Raw genomic sequence first — 19,656 nt, forward strand, 5'->3', positions numbered from 1 at the left:
GTGAGGTTTAGAATTGTGCAAAAACTGATCAAGTGATTTGCATGAGATTTTGTGGAGGTGTGTAACACAACCAAAAGGAAGAAGCCATGAAGTTCTGGTGCAGATCCAGATCAGGGATCCGGATCCAGGGATTTCTTTTCACTTACAAAATTCACAATCAAGTCCATTTAAATATGGTTTCATAAGGGGACTGTTTGGTCATGGCCGAGGTATGCCATTCAAGTTTTAATGGTACTTAATCAAAGTAGCATTTCCTCACAGCTTTATCTGACAGTCTATGTTTAAATGAAATATAAACAATTGTTAGAGTGACTAGATTTACTATTTTATTATTATATCCATTACAAATGGAGCATGTTTTCAGTGGGAAAAGCTGCTCCAGCTGCTTTGAAGCAAGCTGCACAGTAACAACCTGGATCGATACAACACTGCAGCGTTTTAGTGCAAATTCATTTTTGCGTCACTCGGGCTGATAAGAATCGAGGATTCGCTGTGAGGCAGGAGTCAAAGTCACCTACGTGTGGACCCAAAACATCACAGGAGCCAGATTCATATTGAAACATATCAGCTTGTCAGGAACCAATTTTTATTAATATCATTAATAATGTGTCATCAGCATCATCAATGAAATGAGTTAGTCTGTTTGAAGCAGAATCAAGTGTGCATTCATTGCCCTTCTTTTTCTTGATGAACACTTCAGTTCCACAAAGCGAGGAAGAAAAAGGAAGAAGGGAGGGTGGGGGGGTCAAAGAGGGCAGGGACTGCAGTGAAGGAGGAAACGCAGGGAAAACGACGTCTGGCGAAGCAGGAATCTCCTCCTTCACTGGGATATGATTGGTTTTTCCCTTGTGCAAGAACAACAACAAAAAAAAAATCAAAACGAAAGAAATTCAAAATGGTGCTCTAAAAACAAAGATGAGACAGGAAGAGGGGGAACTGCTTGCTGGGATGTGGTGTTGGCTGTTGTGTTTGTTGTTTTTCTTTTTTTGTTCCATAAAGCCACGTTAGGATTTGATGCAGTCGTCATCGTCAGAGGTCTGGCTGCTGCTACTGGTTTCGGACTCCGAGCCCTCCTCGACGTGCGCCTCCGCCACACTCCTCCAGGGGGTGAAGTGGAGGGTGACACCCCGCGGCCTTGGGAGAACCCCGTTCCTCTGCATGCCGTTCCTCTTCAGCTGGTCAAAGGACACAATCGGAGTGTGAGATGCCACTTCAGTTTAGAAAGTGAAAAATATAACACTTAAATACAAAAAGAGATCAAATTACTGGGTGATACTGAATGAAGTATATTTAATTAATAGTTTTCCTCTGAAATCTCACCTGTTCGGTTTTAGTCTGGAACTCTCTCAGCTCGTCCTCTGTCAGAGGCAGGAAGTTGTCATCATTTTCTGGGTACTCCTGCCAGCCCATGGCCTTCAGCAACCTATATGAGCATAGTAATTTTCTGCTTAGTTGACTGTGTGAGACTGTGTGTGAGTGTGTGTGTGTGTGCGCGGCTGTTGGCAGTACTCTACCTGTGCTCTGCCTCCAGGGAGCTGGACAGGTGTTCGGTGTCTGAGTCGCTGAGGGAGTAGGACAGACCGTTCTCATGACAGACTTCTTCGCTGTAGGCTTTTGGCTCTGGCGTGTTGCTTTCGCCCTAAAAAAAAATATTCACAAAGCGAGAGAACAGGCTTCAAAAATCGTATCCCCTGGAGGCCTTATGTTCTGGCCAGGGACCTTTGTACCATTTAGTATCTCTTTCTCCCCGTTTATGGTCCAATAAAAACAAGAATATAAAAAAATAAAGCAATCACAGTTCAGTCAAAACTGATTTTAAAAGACCATGACTAGATACGATCCCTTTTGGGGACGTTGAGGGGTTCGGACTTTGATTTTCTGGCCTTTGTGTAGAGAAAAACAAAAGCTGTGACTCTACTGTGGGACATTTTTAAGTAAATAAACTGACTTCTACAGAAAAGACTGTTGGAATCTGGGCAGTCTTTTTTTTTTCTCCTGAAGATCAAAAAATTCTCTGTTCAAGAGAGTGTATGAGGTGTTAATTCTCTGCATGGGAATTAACATGCAGAGTTAACACCTCATACACTCTCTTGAACAGAGAATTTTTCTCATCTCTGTCATAACCCGTATCGGCTAAAAGCCAAACTGCTGCCTACCTCTCCTGATGTGCCCGGGCTGCTGCTCGTCGTCAGCTCTCCAGTGACCTCGTCCTTCAGAGCTCGCAGGAACTCACTCTTACGGTCTGGACCGCGCCGCATCAGCTTCAGCCTCGACGGGGCGATGTCTATGGGAGGAGTCGTGCTGGAAGGGTGCTGCAGGTGTGGTGGGAGGAAGAGGCAGGGGGAGAAACCACGTGAAGGAGAATAAGTGGTTTAATAAATTGAACAGTTAATAAACTTTTTGACTCTGACACCAAATCAGTAAGCCATCAGATCCATTTGGACAGTAAAAATTAAAAGTAGGTCAACAACCATCAGTCATTTTAACTGTCTGAATATTTTTCTAAAAAAATCTTTAAGATTGTCAAATGTTAACTGTATTGACAAAATATGACCATAGAATTTACAGCAGTTTCACATGTGATAACTGATACTTTCTGGTGAATATTACAGTTTGAATCGACTGGAGAGAAGACAGGGCACAAACACTGCTGCAGAAAACTTAAAGTGCGAGAGAGTAAGCATCTCAGTCAGCAACCACACTAACACATAATAACTATGTTTAAATAAACCCCGTCATTTGCGTACACGGGGGCCAGCTACACATATCACATACGTAGTTACAGAACAAGAACAACGATTTCAACACACAGAGCTACACTGGAATGTTCCACCTGAAGTTCAGCATGTTTGTCTGAAAGTCTGTGTAAATGACATCATAAATAAAAATAGTTCTCGTTGTGTCAAGACAAACCCTGAAGGTCTGCTACTCTCTATGTTTTGTGACCCTCACCTCTTTTGGGGCGTTGTGCAGCTGTGCACTGACTGGGGTGCTGGGTTTGGCTCCAGAGACAGGGCTGGTGAAGACTGAATCTCGGCCTGGCATGTGGAGGCCAGACTTGGTGATCTCTCTACCACTGGATTTCCACTGGGTGCTCTGGAAGAGAAGACGCATAATGACTCTCTAGCTGCTCTCAGACATGCACTGAAGACATTTTCCTGAAATTTTCCAGTGGGGCTGTATGTGAGAACACAAATCTGAGCTCCAGACATTTTCCAGAACTTTTCTTGCCAGACCCTAGGGGTGGGCGCTACACTGGTGTTGTAGTCATCACCTGTATGATAGTGCACCACATCATGGAGTGTGCAATATCTTCCATCACTGTGATAATAGACTGTTTACCAAATAAAGCATTTTAGTGACTTCAAATGCTCAGTTTTGGTCTGAAAACATGTCCTTATACAGTAGCCTGTAGCAAATTAAAAAGGAAGACATAATCGCAAAAGCTGGTGCCTTCATGGTGGTAAAAATGGAGCAGCCAAACTGATCAATTAAAGCTTGGTGAGGTTGCATCAAAAGTAGCCACTGATTTTCCAGACATTTTCCAGAGTTCATTTCGAGCCAGCCAAACACACAGACGACTGCAGTATGCATAGCATGATTTGTATCCATCATAAATGTGTGTGATTAGCTTGTAAAACTGCATCTCTGCAAAATGAAACAAAGAAAGAAATGATTTAACACATTGAGACAGTGAGTCTTACTTTGGTGGGGGCCACAACAGGTTTTGGGACCAGGTTCTTGTAGACACTGGAGCCTGCAATGGGAGCTTTGTTGCCGTTGGTTGGCAGGGCGCCGGCAGTGGCAAACCCCGCAGAGAAGGCTGTGCTGGGGTCCTCCTTGGAAACTTTCTTGATAACCAGCATTTTGGAAACCAACTGTTTGCCACTAGGGGGGTTTTCTGAAACATAAACACGTGAGGATGAGAAACAGATCTGAAACTATTCAGAGTTTCTTGTTTATCTAGGTATTTAAATCTAAACTGGCACTGGGTGCTCTTACCCCACACTCCAGCATGGGGAGCCACTGCTCGCATCTGAGTCCCAGGCTTTCCAGTTGTTTCAGGGTTGAGGGAAGGCTAAAAGACAAACACTGAGTGTCAACATTAAAACCTTGACATTCAAATTGTGTATTTAGAGCTTTGTTGACATACTAAAATCTAAACATGTTGTTACTAACACAATCAAGTCTTCTGGGTCAGTCCAGGGAAACTCTCGTGAGGAAGAACACTCATGAAATTTACTATTTTTATTATTGTTCAGAAAATGTACAGTGAAAATATATCTGATCTTAGTTTTGATCATCTTGGATCAGGTGCTGTGTAATCAGCAACTACTTTTCTAAAAATAAAGGGTATATTTATAACTGAGTGCACTCTTTATTTAACAGCTAAAATAGCTTTGCAGTTGACTCAAGGTATCTTATCTTATCTTTAAAAATAGCATCATCGTTGAAGAACTATGTCAAGGACATCCACAGGCTTGAAGATAATAAAAAAAAAATTAAGAATGTGGAAAAGTCGTTGACTCACAAAGTCCTCTTCCACGAACTTCAGCTTGTCGTCCTTGCCGTCTTTGCGTTCCTCGTTGGGAAACTTGTCCGGGTATGAGGTGCCCTTGCGGGGATGGAAGATGCCATTGCGCTGCCGGTGCCCCACCTGCCTGTCCCTGTCGCCTGCTCCCCGTTTGGGGTGGCGTCCCTGGTGGTGGTGGCCGTCCTGGGCACCCCGTGGGGCTCCATGCCAGCTGGGTGTTTCCTTCCAACACGATCCCCCTGCCAGCCCACCATGTCCTCCTTTGGCCACCCCCGAGTCCACCGAGTCATGCCTCAGAAGCAGAGAGGGCTGCTGCCATCCGTCACCTCCAAAGAGAACAAAAAACATAGGATTTTTTTAAAATAGGCTAATTCTGTCCCAAATTATCACAGATATTAATGAACATTTCTTTATGCTGATTTGGTCACATGAGAAACCTGTGAAACCAAATTTCATGAGTCTCAGATCCTGTTTATGGGAGATGTGGGATGATGAAGTTTGAACTTTTGTTAACCTTATGTTAAGCTTAAAATATCATGGTTCCGCACGTTTATTTGAGCACACTATCCAGGGGCCATTGGCGTGCATCAAAAGAGTTGTGCCTCAAGTATTTTGTAATGATTTTAGCACGGAGTGAACCGATAGTAAAACGGATGATAAGGTTGACTCCAATAACTTGAAGATGTAAGAACTTACCACTGTACTTTCTGAAAATATGCTATTTGACATAATTTATTTTACCATTACAAAGGTTGTTGTTCTCACAGTACACTCAGACATTAGTACTAACAAAAGTGAAACAAATATGCTCAGTGAGGAAGTGAGTGTTCTGAAGTCCTTCACAATCGTGCCACCACTGCCTCCTGACAAAAGTCTAGAAGTGGAAACCTCTAGTGCAGTGGTTCTCAACCTTTTTTCAGTGATGTACCCCCTGTGAAATATTTTTTCAGCTAAGTACCCCCTAAACAGCGCAAAGTATTTTTGGTTGAAAAAAAGATGTAATACACAGCGCTGTGCCATCAGTGTCTGATTTATTAAACACTTATATTTTATTGAATATTTATTAAATAACTATTTTTAAAGGATTTTTGAATGGATGCTAATTTTAAATATATTAAAAAAAAATCTCACGTACCCCCAGGGGTACACGTACCCCCATTTGAGAACCACTGCTCTAGTGATCCACTATAAAATAATCTCTCTCTCTCTCTCTCTCTCTCTCTCTCTCTCTCTCTCTCTCTCTCTCTCTCTCTCTCTCTCTCTCTCTCTCTCTCTCTCTCTCTCTCTCTCTCTCTCTCTCTCTCTCTCTCTCTCTCTCTCTCTCTCTCTCTCTTCAAAGAGAGTATCTGTTATAATGAATGAACATTAAATTATCCAAAATATAAGACAGACCCCACTTTTCAAGTTTTAGAAGAAAAAAACATTGGTTTATATCAGGGCCAATACAGGATCCTGTTTCTGCAGAGCAGGGGAGAACGATCAGGGTAGTTTTTGTTTCCATTCTGTCAGTTGAGGCACTGTATGTCGAGCACAATCTTTTTACTTGGTATTACTGATAAACATAATGTCTGAAACACAACCAACATTTTTCTAAACCTGAAAGCTCAATAAAAAGGGCCCTTCTGAAGTCAAGAACAATGGAGGACATTTTTAACGAAATTAAATCAAGACATACAGCGCTAAATCAGTACTATTCTGTTAGTTTCATTATTTCTGCTGAAGGTCTTACTGTTGCTTTCCTTTACACAATTTACCAGATTAACAATGATGACTTCTTCACACTACATGATTTTTAACCTGATTTTCCACTCGCCAACAAAAAATCGAAGACAAATTGAATTGGATTGGCATTTGAGAGGCTCGCTGTCAGGTCAACTGCTCAAACCAAATTTCTGGCAGGCTAAATATCTAGACGAATCAACGACTACAGCCAATCACAGCAGACACCGGTCAGTCATGTAGTTAAACTCACGACTGCAAAACTCTTAAAGGGGACATAGCATGCCCATTTTACCACAAGTTGATATGGTTCCTTGGGGTCTTAATGAAATGTCTGTAACATACTTTGGTCAAAATACCACAAGGATCATATAAAACAGCACCCTTTTTACCCTGTATAAAACAGCCCTCCACAGAGCGACCTGTTTTGAGTGCCTGTTCCTTTAAATGCTAATGAGCCAGCTCCCCTCTCCCCCCATGATTTTAAACGATATAAATTACATATTTTATATGATATAAATTATCAAATATGCATCCCATACTTTGTATTCCCCTTGTTGTCCTGGAGTTTTAATTTTCCCAATCACATAATTAAATGTCCCCCTCTGCCCATCCACTACAAGCACACAAGCAGACAGACAGAGAGAGAAAGAGAGGGGTGGGGTGGGGGGGGCTATGAAGACCATCATTTACCCCCGAACCCCGACATTCAACGGGTACAACAACAAGCGGAGAAAGCAGAATCGCGGGCTGACCTTATATATACAGTCTATGGGGCTGACCAGCGGAGAAATGCACGTCCCGTGTGAACAGCCAGGCGGCTGCGTGCTGGAGAACGGCGCTGCGCTGCCTCGCAGCTGCGCTTCCGCGTCCGGTGTACCCCGGCGTAACTACTGTACCCCGGCGTAACTACTGTACCCCGGCATACAGTAGAGCTGAACACTGCGGAAGTCTTCCACACAGCTGGCAGTGTGGAAGACCGCTGCGAGGCAGCGCAGCGCCGTTCTCCAGCGCGCAGCCGCCTGGCTGTTCACACGGGACGAGCATTTCTCCACGCTGGTCAGCCCCATAGACTGTATATATAAGGTCAGCCCGCGATTCTGCTTTCTCCGCTTGTTGTTGTACCCGTTGAATGTCGGGGTTCGGGGGTTACAGTAGCGCTGAACACTGCGGAAGTCCTCCACACTGCCGGCTGTGTGGCGCTGACACAAATTCCAGCTCACGCATGGGAGAGCGAGCGGTCGCTCCCGAGCAGCTGCTGCAGCCTCCCAGTCCCAACGATCCAGACAAATGCCACATGTGAGTGAATCGCGGGCTGACCAGCGGAGAAATGCTCGTCCCGTGTGAACAGCCCGGCTGCGTGCTTGGGAACGGCGCTGCGCTGCCTCGCAGCCTCCGGTGTAAACCCGGAAGTAACGAGTGTGGGGGGACGGGGGGTGGGGTGGGCCAAGACCATGTAGGGAGACTTCCAGTTCCTTGTTACGAAACAATACCCAGGAAGCGCAATCGAGTCGCTCAAGCATGACGTTTCTGACTTAGAGGAACTATAACAAAACGCGCGAGTGTTTTTTCCCCCAGAGTTTTTGGGTTGGTAGACATGCCAGATACCCACATTAACCTGTAGAAGCACTAACAAAGTGGAATTTGCATGCTATGTCCCCTTTAAGTAAAAGACAGCCAAGTCATGTAGTGTGAACTGCATAGTGATGCGGCGACTTTGAACATTGTAGTCTGAACGTGGCATATGAAGGCAGGTGGTGTACACTGTTACCTGCTGGAGGACGCAGGGAGCCGTTGTTGAAGAAACCATCAGAAGAGTTGTGGCGGCGGCGGCTCACAGAAGCTCTGCCGTCTCTGTGGTGGTGGGGCTCACCTTGTTTATCAAGGTTGGCAGCAGGGGACTGCAGGAAGACAGAGAGGGGACAATGTGAGCAACATGGGGGTTTACACAGACATTTTAAACATGCATCTTATCAGAGAAAATGACCAAAAAAGAAATGGCAGTTACCCTGACACTATTTATCATGACATTTGTATTTCCCCTGCCTCATCTTTGTCCTGATGTAGAAACTTAAATTAGCATAAATCATTTCTACTCAGAAAACTAATAATAATAATAATAATAATAATAACACACTGTGTACATAATCCTGAAAACGTTAAATCCTGAAGTGACAGCACTGACACAGCTGTGTGCTTCACAATGTTTACTTTAAAATGCTGAGTTCATTTCCTTGTCATCTACAGAGGTTCAAAGATCAAATTAGATTGTCTCGTTCAGCCTATCCCCACCACTTTAATCTCAAGGAATTTTTATAGCGGTCCACAGACAATACACAGCAAGATAAAGTAGAAAAGGTCAGTAAGATAACGCACTGCAGCTTCAACTCTGGTGAGAGTATACAGACTAATCCCTGAAGACAATAGAAATTCAATTGAAGCCAGGAGTCAGCAAGACAGGGAGTTGGGTCATTGTTTCTCTTTCTTGACTTGACAGACAAACTAATCTGGGAAAACTCTAATTGAAAAAAAAAAAAAAAAAACACCAATCTATGACAGACAGAAAGTTTAATACACTGTACATTAATACAAAAGAAAAGACACGCACACAAAAAAAAAAAAAAATCGATCTTTTAACGTCCACCCCACATTTCCCACAAGAGGCAATACTTTGAATGAATCATCATTGGTGTTTTTATAAGATATTGGATATAAACTTTGTTCCAGACCCCTGTCTTTCAGCTACAGCCAAAATTATTCCCATCAAATGAAAGAACTCTGGGTGAGGACATCGCCGCGCTGTGATGTCAGACAGTCTAAAAACACAGGTTATCAGCTCAGAGTCCAAAGTTTAATCGAAGCTCATGATGTTTAAACTGCATGTAACTACAGAATCACAACAAATGACACACAAGCTACAATGAGCCTTCACTAAATCTTAACTGGCTAAAATATTTGTCTTCAATCAAACACAACTTCCCCTTTATTTTGTTAGCTAGTATCCATGTTTTAAGGTGATAATACAACTCTGACATGTTCAAACATGTGACTTCAATGGAAGTAGTAGAGGACACTCTCATTCACTGCTGTCTGTCTGCTATTTTCCTATATCACACTTTAAATCTTAAAAAGCCTGCATTGTGTCATTGGTTCCTTATATATATATATATAAAAAAAATGTTGGCCTGCCGGAGGTTATAGTTAGCTTGGCAATCCGCCAGACCTGAAACATTATAGAGGAAACCCTGAGGACATCTCATCATACATCATGTAATGCAATACCTAATACTGATAGGTATTTTACATAAACTCACTGAACTTTCAAACTGTTCAACAGCTAATACAGCTTCAGTGTTCACCTCAAATAGTGAGTACCAGATGATCGATTTATCACCGAACCAAAAAAACAAACCTGCCACTTGGTCTGAACTTCAGAATGATATATACATAAGTAAATACTAATGTGGATATGATGGCAAAGCCGGTTAATGATTTGTTGTCCATTTCAACCAACTACAGTTAAGTAATTTAAGAAAACTGCATCATTAACACAGCTTGTGCTGAAGCAGCATGTATACATTTAGGCTCATCAAATCTCTCCTCGTATATAATGCAATACATTTCACATAGATCTAGCTTTGCTATGATGACTGAAAAAACACTGCATGTTAGAATTTGATTCCTGACTCTTCATTGAATGACAGCAACTTCAACCAATGCTTGTTTGTCAGCAATAGCCTGCAATTATGTCTGATCTCCACCAGAACATTTGTTTTCAGGGCCTTGTAAAAAGCCCATTCAAATTTAGTAATGCAGAGATTCAAGACAATCTATGAAAAGTTTGTTTAAAGCCTCCATCAGAACCTTGAGCCATCAATTGATGTTATTTAAAACTGTTCCCTTTCTTCTGTCTTTTGTCTTTTTCATAACAGAACACAATGTTTAGGTGACCCTCTGCTGAACCATGTACTGACTGCACTGTCAGTCCCTGGGGGGGGACGGACATTTATATTTAAAAGCCTTGTGTATCTGCTCATCTCCTATGATAACCTAGCACACACACACACACCTTGGCAGGCTGGGGCGTGGAGAAGTTAAGCCAGGCAGGGACAAAGTCATGCTGCGCCATTTAGGTCCAGTGTTTCCGGTCAGTGGATCGAGGCATCAAACCTCATGGCCAGGATCTAATGACAGACATGAACAACAGGAAAAAACATTTTCAATAATCAACGTTGAAAATTTAAAGTGCAGTAACATGAATCACTGACAGAAAATCAAGTTCCCCTAAAATGCCCATCTTTTTTTAATGTGAATGTTCTTTCTGTCAAAGTGTCAGTTATTTAGAAATTCGGTGTGTTGCGGTCTCCACACGACGACCCAAAAAGAGTCCTATTCTTAGCAGAAAACAACAAAGCTCGACTTGCTGCAGCTGTGCAAATGATAACTGCTCGACAGCCTGGTAGGAAAATATAGTGTGCATAATACAAGTATTATTTTGCAATGTGTGCAGCATGTGATAAATGAGTATAACTCATGATGGATTTAACTTAACTCTCTTGTGCGTGTGTGCTGGGAGGAAAATTAACACCTGCTACCCTGAAAATATTGACAAATGACTTGTGATGGATCAAAATACAGCCATTAATTCCCTTCCCATTGAGTACACTCATGCATGTTTGTCCCAGCCAAGTCAGTGAGGTGAAGCATTATCATTACCCCAGAGTCTGTTGCTCTGAAGTCCTCTGCCTCCTCTCTCAGTCCGATTGGGCTCGGTTCCTCAGGCCTGTTGGCACTGATCACAGTGTGTGTGCACTGACAGATGGGGAGCAGCACACCAACAACCCCCTCTCCACCTTCGCCAGGACAGCACAGCCCCTTTACCCAGAGGCAGACCCCTTCGTCCAGGGTGAAACACTGGGTAAATGGGTCGAAAGGTTGCAGGAATGATCTGGAATGGTGATCCAGAGAACTGGCCGAGCAGGAAGTAGATGCTAGAGCGGAAGTGCAGAGGCCTTTGAGCGACCGATTCTCCTTCTTGAATAAGATTCTCAGGCAGCTCCTGTTGCCGGTTGCGTGTCTGATGAATTTTGAGCGTTACTTTTCAGTCCAGGTAACGTCTTATCCACAGGCAGACTGAATTTTTCACAGATTCATCAGTCAGGAGCAAAACTTAAATCCTAAGTGGACTTTATGCTGATTGGCAAAATTAAGTGACTTGATGGGTGATTTGTCCCAATGGTGAGGAAAAGTCAGACTGTCTTGTTCTTAATATAAGGAAGCGGTCTGTGAGAGTTGGCTGCCCTGAAACCTGGACAACAGTTTGTGTAGCAGTTCGACTTGGACACCAGATGGGGGGGAAAGAGATGGCCGTTGTCCTGCCACACTGTGTGCCAGTATGTTGCCGCCTCACCTTCTACCGAATCATCTTAAGGTCTACGTAAACTCATGCAGAAAAGAAAAGAGTGTTCAGAGACAGTCTTATTAGCAATGGGCGTCACTGAAAACCACCGCTCACCTCATTAAACTGGTGAAAAGACTGTCCGAGTGTGATGAAAATAGTGCTCAAAAGGTTCAAAGTCACATGACAATGAAGAAAGCAAAACCCTATGTTACATTGCCGTCATTTTCAGTTTGGGTTAATGAAATAGAGGTGCTGCTGAATGACGCATTATAATGCCGATTTTATCTTTATATGGTTTAATATCACATTTGTAAGATGCCCATTTATAGTGCTGCAATTTGTTGACTGAAGCAGATATAGGGTGTTGCTTAGATTTCATAGATGTGCAAGCTCATGTGCAAGCGAAATAAAAAGCATCCACAAGCCAAAAGGTCTTGGTGTCATGTGATGAATAGCGGTCCAAAAACAACAATTAAACTTGTCCAAAAAATGAGGGAGAAGGAAAAAAAGTCCAGTCAATCAAATTGTTTTCTCTAGGGGGAAAAATGAAGAATGAAAAATAGCATGTGTCAAGTGGGTCTTTCCTTTTCTTCTTGAACTCCCTCACACAGGATTGTTCAGTGCAGTTTGTAGTTTCCCTGTTTGTGGATCATGGGTATCTGCACAGGAACAGACTGGACCTGCAGTAAACATAGAGAGTGTTAGTCTGAATTCAGAAAGAAAAACACTTCAAACCTACCGGTTAAAAAATACACACATAACTACTCATTCTGTATTACAACTAGTTTGACTGATATGTATTTAGTCCAATAAGCTACTTTTATGAAAGCTGCACTGTTGATGAGGTGATGATTCAACTTTATAGTCTGTGGTAGTTTTGCAAATAACTAATAATTTGTCTACCCTCAATGATATAAACAGGTTGGACAAAATGCTATTAGGAGACGCATCAGTATGAGGCAATATAATGGAACAGCAAAGTAAAGCTTTCAAAATAACGATAAAGGGGAATAAGCACTACATAAAAAAAGATTTACAGCAGGGCTACAGTATTAATAACATCTAACAATATCTAATAAACTCAACTGAAGTATCAACTGAATATAGGGATTCCACACAGAGAAATTAAGCTTATAATGGTGTGAAGCCACCATGCATAGCACACACATACTCAAGGACAGTGCATTCCCTTTGCACAGGTTCCTGTCTGTAGCCTCCCCTCCCAGCTACTAACTGTAGTGCCCATGAGCAGAACCAAAAGACATGACATCCCTTATATTCCTCTTGTTCTTAAATTGCTTAATAAACTAATTGCTTATTTTTTGGTGCCTGTAGTTTGTTCTCTGCCTTTGCTTATGATTTGAATAAGCAAAGTATGAGGAGCTCTGTTGGTTTGAAAGCAGTTCGGGATTCACAGCGATTAAAGTGCATGCAGTTGTTTTTTCTTGTCACGTTAAATGTTAGTTAATAAAACCATTAAACCTAAACTTGAACCCACATTTCCCTTCATGCTGCTACACCTATGCAACTGTAAACAGCTGCATAATGTCCTGACGTTATGAAAGCTCCAGCATTACAGAAGTGGCTTCCAAGTTTAGAGACCATCTTCATTGCTCCTTTTCACACCTCCAACACATTTAGAGAGAAAACCCATGACTCAGTGATCTCAGCACCACATCACGCTGAAAGCCCCCCCTTCATAAAATTGTGTCGGCTTCGGTAAATGAAATATTTATGCCAGTTTTAAAAATAACGTGGACACTTTCTACCTCGGTGCGTCTCCTCAGATTGCTGCGCATCTAAACGGGCCTGTGTGTGTGTGTGTGTGTGTGGTGCTGGAAGAAAGTGCGCTTTACTATCCGAGTCTCCAGTCACACACCCAGGCCAGACACGCGTTATGATGCAGCCCGACAACAAAACAAAAATAAAAGCCCGTGTGCACAAACTGGGCTCGCGTGGAGTCGCTAGCGTATTCCCCGCTGAACCATTACATAACAGCCCAGCATCAATGAGTTTAGCGCGGCCACGGCCACAGACAGTCACACTGAACCCACATGGCTGACGGCAACACAAACAATGCTGAGTCCGGAAAGTACACAGTTTGACGTTATCACACATCGTGGGAAACACACACACACACACACACACGCGCGTCCACAAACACCGCAGCGCACCGATTCCACACACAGCAACGTAACATGCACGCGACTCCAAGCTAGCTAGCTGAGCAACGGAGTGGTTTAAAGTGCATTAAAACACGTTTGGAACTCAAATGCACCAACCTGTTCACACTGGTAGCTAACTAATACCATTACCTGCTCCGTCCAGACTGAGCTGCTGGCTAACTCTGCCAAGTTAATTGATGTTAACGCTCGCGTAGCAACTGTTAGCTAAAGCTGACGTTACCTAGCCTGCTAAGTAGCCCGCGAAGCCTGCTAGGCAGTTAAGACTACTTAGCACAGTTAGGGGGCTTAGTTGAGTAAAAATGCATTTAATGTACTCGCGGTGGGTCAAGCGACGTATTTAAGGAACTGTCACAAACGTACAATAGAGGTAAACAGACCTGGCTTCGTTGGAACAACACGGTTTCAAAATGGCTACCTCAACAGCAGCAGCACACATTCATCAGTTTGCTAAGTGCTAGCGGGCTAACTTGCTGTGTCTCATGGCGGTGCCGCGCGCACAGTCTCCTGGCCTCCGGTGAACTGCGGTGCAAACACACGTGAGAGCTCCGGAACAATAACGCGAGGGAACTTTCCTCGCAGCTATAAACCCTCGGCTGTTGGCGTTTGTTTGGGTTTCGGAGCGCTTACCACTGGCGCTGCCACTGAGGGGTTTCGAACAGGCTCGACTGAGCTGCGTTCAACACCCGCCGCGATTATGCAACTCCTCGATGTTCCACCGTGTTGTTACGGGTGAACCCAGAGGTGAAATACTTTCCCTTTCGAATAAAACAACACGTCGGTAATTTGAATTAAAACGCCGGATACTCGGTAAATATCGGTGCAGCGCGGTGTTCGCAGCGGGTTTAACGGATATTTGACGTCTTGAATGTAACTTAACGTCTCCCCCGCCGCCGTCAGCCAAACCAATCGATGTCAGATCGCGTCTCATGGGCTTTCAGAGTAGTTGGAGACAGGCGGTTAATCGAGCACCGATAGAATGGCAGCCAGCAAACGACCTCTAGTTTAGCGACTTAACATTAACTTAGCGACCATTAGCTCACTCTCATTACACCGCGGGGGCAGTGGTGAGCTGCTGGATGACAGATCAAACATAACGTTTAGGTAAATGCAACATCTGTTTGTGTTTGCATGTTGTTACAGGATTTAGCTTCGTATTGCATCAGGTTTAGCAAGTGCCTGTGTGCTAGCTGTTGATATCATTAGCCTTGGAGGAGGGGGGGGGGGGTTATATCACAGCTAAACATCCTAAATGACATGTGCTATAGGGAGAAGGTTATTAATAAGTGATTACTCGTCTCTTTTAGATTCAAGATGTTGAGGTTAGCATCTGGAAGACGCATATTTTCTGAGGTAAGACCGAACATTCGTAAATGTGTTACATTAACACACATTAAACTGCACATTGCACATTCTCATTGCACTCCTGTTTTGCATTTTGCATTTACTTTATTTTATATATATATATATATATATATATATATTTTTTTTTTCTATATATATATATTTTTTTTCTATATATTTTTTTTCATGTGTGTAGTACTTACTGTGTTTTTATGTTTTATGTTTTATGTTCCTTGTATGCACCTATACCAAGGCAAATTCCAGGTAGGTGTAAACCTACTTGGCAATAAATACTTCTGATTCTGATTCTGAAATGTGAACACCTTCTTTATGAGTCAATATAGAGGCACTATAGCCCACGTGCAAGCAGTATCAAACAATAACAAGATGTGTGTTGCACCTCTGTGTTTATTGTTTTCTCAGGTTTCAGTGTGGAGATGTGTCCAGCAGAAAAACACTCCGGCAAACTACTCAACCAGAGCTCAGCTGCTGTTTCCCTGTCGGACCTCCTCAGGGTTTTTCCCATCCACAGCTTCCACCACCAGCCTGCTGAGCATCAGGCCTGTGAGCTGGCAGCCCTCCCGTCTCTGCCAAGGGGATTCAGGATGGGGTTCCTCAGAGGGAGGGAGCACCAAGGAGGGCCAAAGCTTAGGGGCCCTTGTACAGGCTCCCAAACCAGCCCTGTACCTCGGTATCTCCGGGCTCATCCCCTTCCTGTCCGCCCCTCTCGTGATGGCTGCCTCCCAGTGCTTCTACCCTGAAGTGGCATACGCTCAAGTCGTCTACGGAGCCTGTATTGTTTCCTTCCTCGGAGGCGCCCGCTGGGGGTTTGCCATCCCTGCTGGTAGTCCTGCTCAGCCAGACTGGATGAACTTGGGTAACAGCGTGGTGCCTTCGCTCCTGGCCTGGCTGGCGCTGCTCTGCAGGGACAATATTACGGAGGGAGCCCTGGTAGTCATCATGGGACTGGGTCTGTCACTGCACTACGACCTGACCCTGCTTCCGGGCTACCCCGCCTGGTTCAAAGCCATGCGAACTGTCCTTACTCTGGTCGCCACGTTCTCGCTGGTGGCTACACTGACAATAAAAAAATTCTGTACGGAGAAGAAGCTTAAAGAGATTAAGCACTGATTTAAGAGACAATTTTGCACTTCAAGCCATATTCACTGAATAAAAATGTAAAATGAAATGAAGAAAATCTGGTTTGGTCTTGCTCTACAACAGCAAACATTTTGATAGTCATGTTTCCTAAGTTGCAAAATTGGGAGAGAAATTTCCGACTTAAGGGCAGACTTTGAGGTAAAGGCAATATTTAACATTAATCAGAAAACATGCAGTATTATATTCTTTTCTGTGGAAAAAGTACAAATTAAATGCAAATCTGAGACGGTGAATCAACATTTTGGACTATTTGCATACTTCTCTATTGTTGTCCAACACCAGACAGACAGAAGTTAAACCTCAGCCATAGAAGTGCATTGAATTAATGAGATCTTGTCTTAAGTTTGTAAAAGATATTGATAATGTTGTCTTGTGTTATTAATGCTAATACATACATTCCAAGCAATCTTTCTCTCCAGTCTGAGAGAGCAGTGAGGATCAATAAATGAGTTAATCAAGTAGTTTTTAAATATTTATGACAGTGGATCAAGATGCCAAAATCAGACAGAAGGATTTGGAATCTTCTAAATTTAAATATTCACAAATATCATACAGTCGAATCAACATGGTTTCACTGGAGACTGACATTGAATGTAAATATTCAATTTAAACAAAGGAATGCAGAGTTTTAGGGGCAGAGCTGGAGGAAATTGATCATACATTCTCCATTGTCTTGGAAGTTTTCCACATCAATACTGAACCATGATGCTTTACAGTAGCAAACCTCAGCCAAACAGATGCATGCAGATCCTAATAACAAGGGCACTACAGTGTTGATGACAACAGGCTGACTGTGCTGAGGGGTTTTACTTTTCCATGCGCAGCCAGATGTCAAATTGAATCCTCCCACACAAGTCTTGCTGCTGTGTAATAAGTCTGTTTGCACAGTGCAGAAAATCAGAACAGTGAACTCAGAACTTGTTTGCTTTTAATGTACAAACTTAAAGTCTTGATTTTTCATATCAGATCTAAAATACCTCCATACATCACTAAGTACATCAGAAAAAAAGAATGAGTAATGATTTGATCCCATATATTGGTGTGTGAACTGTCTTCAACAAGTTCTAAAACTTTAATAATCTTGAATAAAAAATAGTGATGCAGGTTCATTTTAATCCTATCAAAAACACAGTTCTTATGACATTAAATATGAAAAGCAAACAATAGAGTGTTATTTCTATTCTGTAACATGTTGTTTCTTGCAAAGGGATAACGGAACACGAAAGGCAATACTTTCTTTGTGCAACACTTCATGTGATATGTCATGACATGACGTGTACTTGGTGTACACAAGGTAAACACACTTCTGAACATGTTTCTCTTCATGTGAGGGATGAAATAGTACTTAAAGTGTCGTATGTACAAAAATAATTCAGTGAAAAATGTGTGAGCACTGCACTGGTGTGACAACAGTGGTGTGCCATTCAAGTTTAAGATTATTTACAGAAATCACTGACTGTAAAACTTAAAACACCCCTAAGTTTCATTTGGTTCCATTATCAAACAGGCTTATAGTGGTTTCATACATTTTCAAAGTAGCAATGCACAAACACCTCAAACTTTCCTTTGAGGCAAGATAACAATAAAACCGACTAAAGAACAGTGCTTTCACACCTTGATCTACAACAGTGTTCTCAGTCCCCAAAGGACGCTGACAGCTATGAAGAGATACTCTGTCTGGTCAATCAAAAATGGAATCTGCTGCAGTGGAATAGTATCCTTAAATAACCAGGACAGCTTTGTATTCCAACACACAACAGAAGAAAATGTGTTCCTACTTTAAAATTCCTTTAAATCCAGAAACAGATGAGCCATGTGCCAGTGTTAATAGAAGCAGATTCATTTGTTTTCCAGTTGAAGATCTGCTATAATATTTTAATAAAAAAGGAAACACACGATCCATTTATAAATAACATGTCATTAAAGATGAAATGAAATCCAACGTAAGACAAATAACACACTCTTGTGTTTTCAAGGTGCAGCTTCTCTGCAGTTTCTGTAGTATCGGGATGATCCAGGGGCGGACATGAATGTTTCATAGTCTCAATCCGAACATTCCTGTATATCAGAGCACAGCCAGCCCGCCGTCACAGCGGCTCGTGATCATGTTGCCGACTTCAGTCCAGGTGTCCAGGTGAGGGTCGTAGATTTCCACAGAGTCCACCGTCACTGGGGCAGAGAAGTCTCCGCTGGCCGCCCTGCCCCCAACTGCGTACAGCAGCCCGTTCACCGCAGACACGGAAACGCCGGCACGTGCCGTAGACATCGGGGCCACCTCCAGCCATTTTTCCTGAAAGACAATCAAAGAGATGTGGAGGATGTTACAATCAAAGAACAACTATCTTCTCACACACTTGAGATATGAAGTGAGACTTCACCTCCTCAGGGCAGTACTTCTCCACCGTCTCCAGTGCGCCCAGTGCCTCATTCCAGCCGCCCACTGCGTAGATGCAGTTATTGAGGCAGGCGACGCCCACATAGGCTCGACGTGTGACCATGACGGGCAGGGCACTCCATCGGTGGGAGATGGGGTCATACACCTCGGCTGATCGCAGCTCCATCCCTTCATCACTTATCCCTCCGATCACGTAAATTAACCCTGGAAAGAAACAGCAGCATTTGGTTCAGATCTGGAGAGGCAAATGATGATGTAATCAGAGAAATAAAGGTACAGAGGGATTTACAATTATATTTCTAACAGTATCCATAGCTACAGGACGTTCTCTCTGCCACGTGAGGAATCGGTCGTCTCCTACAAGTTGAACCTGATGACATTACTAAAAAGTGAAACACGCACCTTGTAGCTCACAGCATCCAAAGTAGTAACGAGGAACCGCCATGCTGCCGATGACCTCCCACTTGTTCTCCTCTGGATCGTATCGTTCCATTGTCTTACCGATCTCAGAGCCAATCCAACCACCTAAAGCACAGGCAGGACAGTGTAATCAGTGGTTTCCCCCCCCGGGACGATGGTTAAAAATAATCATTTTAATCTCACATGATGAGTTGTTTGTTCAAACTTCACAAAATGATTATGTTGAACTTTCTAACCTTGCCATTTTCATCTTGCTGCTATATTATTTAGCGTCTGTCAACCATCCTAGCCCCGTCATTGGTTGTAATCCTGATCTAGCTTGTTAGTGTCTTTTTGATTTATTTTTTCAACAAGCAATACCTGTCTGCATCTTTTACAATTTTTGATTATTAGATGAGTAGACGGATTAACTTTGCATAATCAGTGTCTGTCTTAACACAATTTCCTATAATAATCTTGCTGTGTACAAGTTAGTAATAAAAAATGTTTTCAGTGTTTT

General features: G+C 42.9%; 3 protein-coding genes across 10 annotated transcripts in view; 1 reads left to right on the forward strand and 2 right to left on the reverse strand.

Annotated features, from left to right (window-relative positions):
* The window catches only part of ipp (intracisternal A particle-promoted polypeptide), a 31,604-nt gene that overhangs the window by 8,954 nt on the left and 2,994 nt on the right, over nucleotides 1-19,656 (reverse strand). The window contains exons 8-10 of one of the 2 annotated variants that reach the window (XM_034613468.1): nucleotides 19,140-19,262; nucleotides 18,721-18,941; nucleotides 15,594-15,599 (exon numbers count right to left, since the gene is read on the reverse strand). In XM_034613468.1, the coding sequence (XP_034469359.1) occupies nucleotides 15,594-15,599; nucleotides 18,721-18,941; nucleotides 19,140-19,262 (350 nt within the window). Of the gene's footprint in view, nucleotides 1-15,593; nucleotides 15,600-17,378; nucleotides 18,633-18,720; nucleotides 18,942-19,139; nucleotides 19,263-19,656 lie in introns of those variants that run through there. The other variant, XM_034613467.1, reaches the window with a different exon arrangement.
* Nucleotides 549-14,743, reverse strand: gpbp1l1 (GC-rich promoter binding protein 1-like 1). 3 transcript variants are annotated; one of them, XM_034613489.1, is made up of 12 exons: nucleotides 14,468-14,743; nucleotides 10,970-12,334; nucleotides 10,323-10,437; nucleotides 8,025-8,154; nucleotides 4,532-4,860; nucleotides 4,003-4,078; nucleotides 3,705-3,901; nucleotides 2,953-3,096; nucleotides 2,157-2,312; nucleotides 1,515-1,639; nucleotides 1,321-1,423; nucleotides 549-1,175 (listed from the first exon to the last, which is right to left on the reverse strand). In XM_034613489.1, the coding sequence occupies exons 3-12, from the start codon at nucleotides 10,380-10,382 to the stop codon at nucleotides 1,005-1,007; spliced, it is 1,491 nt and encodes a 496-aa protein (XP_034469380.1). In that variant the 5' UTR covers nucleotides 10,383-10,437; nucleotides 10,970-12,334; nucleotides 14,468-14,743; the 3' UTR covers nucleotides 549-1,004. The 3 variants fall into 3 exon arrangements, with proteins under 3 accessions (XP_034469380.1, XP_034469377.1, XP_034469379.1); XM_034613486.1 differs by having other exon boundaries at nucleotides 14,218-14,488; XM_034613488.1 differs by lacking the exon at nucleotides 14,468-14,743 and adding an exon at nucleotides 14,256-14,465 and having other exon boundaries at nucleotides 573-1,175.
* Nucleotides 14,444-16,368, forward strand: LOC117778164 (transmembrane protein 69-like). Of its 5 annotated transcripts, none has more exons than XM_034613506.1 (3): nucleotides 14,444-14,581; nucleotides 15,145-15,190; nucleotides 15,605-16,368. In XM_034613506.1, exons 2-3 carry the CDS (start codon nucleotides 15,152-15,154, stop codon nucleotides 16,310-16,312), a joined length of 747 nt encoding a protein of 248 aa, XP_034469397.1. In that variant the 5' UTR covers nucleotides 14,444-14,581; nucleotides 15,145-15,151; the 3' UTR covers nucleotides 16,313-16,368. The 5 variants fall into 5 exon arrangements, with proteins under 5 accessions (XP_034469397.1, XP_034469393.1, XP_034469396.1 ...); XM_034613502.1 differs by lacking the exon at nucleotides 14,444-14,581 and adding an exon at nucleotides 14,791-14,941; XM_034613505.1 differs by lacking the exon at nucleotides 14,444-14,581 and adding an exon at nucleotides 14,791-14,904.

Source organism: Hippoglossus hippoglossus, chromosome 17 (assembly GCF_009819705.1).
Source record: "Hippoglossus hippoglossus isolate fHipHip1 chromosome 17, fHipHip1.pri, whole genome shotgun sequence".
Lineage (NCBI taxonomy): Eukaryota > Metazoa > Chordata > Actinopteri > Pleuronectiformes > Pleuronectidae > Hippoglossus > Hippoglossus hippoglossus.

Bases quoted from the DNA above. Each gene is read 5' to 3' on its own strand.
- gpbp1l1 (XM_034613489.1), bottom strand. From the start codon at position 10,382: ATGGCGCAGCATGACTTTGTCCCTGCCTGGCTTAACTTCTCCACGCCC. The intron at 4,861-8,024 runs GTAACAGTGTAC...TTCTCTTTGGAG, and splicing joins CTCCCTGCGTCCTCCAGCAG to GTGACGGATGGCAGCAGCCC. The intron at 1,424-1,514 runs GTAGAGTACTGC...ATGCTCATATAG, and splicing joins TCCCTGGAGGCAGAGCACAG to GTTGCTGAAGGCCATGGGCT.
- LOC117778164 (XM_034613506.1), top strand. From the start codon at position 15,152: ATGTTGAGGTTAGCATCTGGAAGACGCATATTTTCTGAG. The intron at 15,191-15,604 runs GTAAGACCGAAC...TTGTTTTCTCAG, and splicing joins GAAGACGCATATTTTCTGAG to GTTTCAGTGTGGAGATGTGT.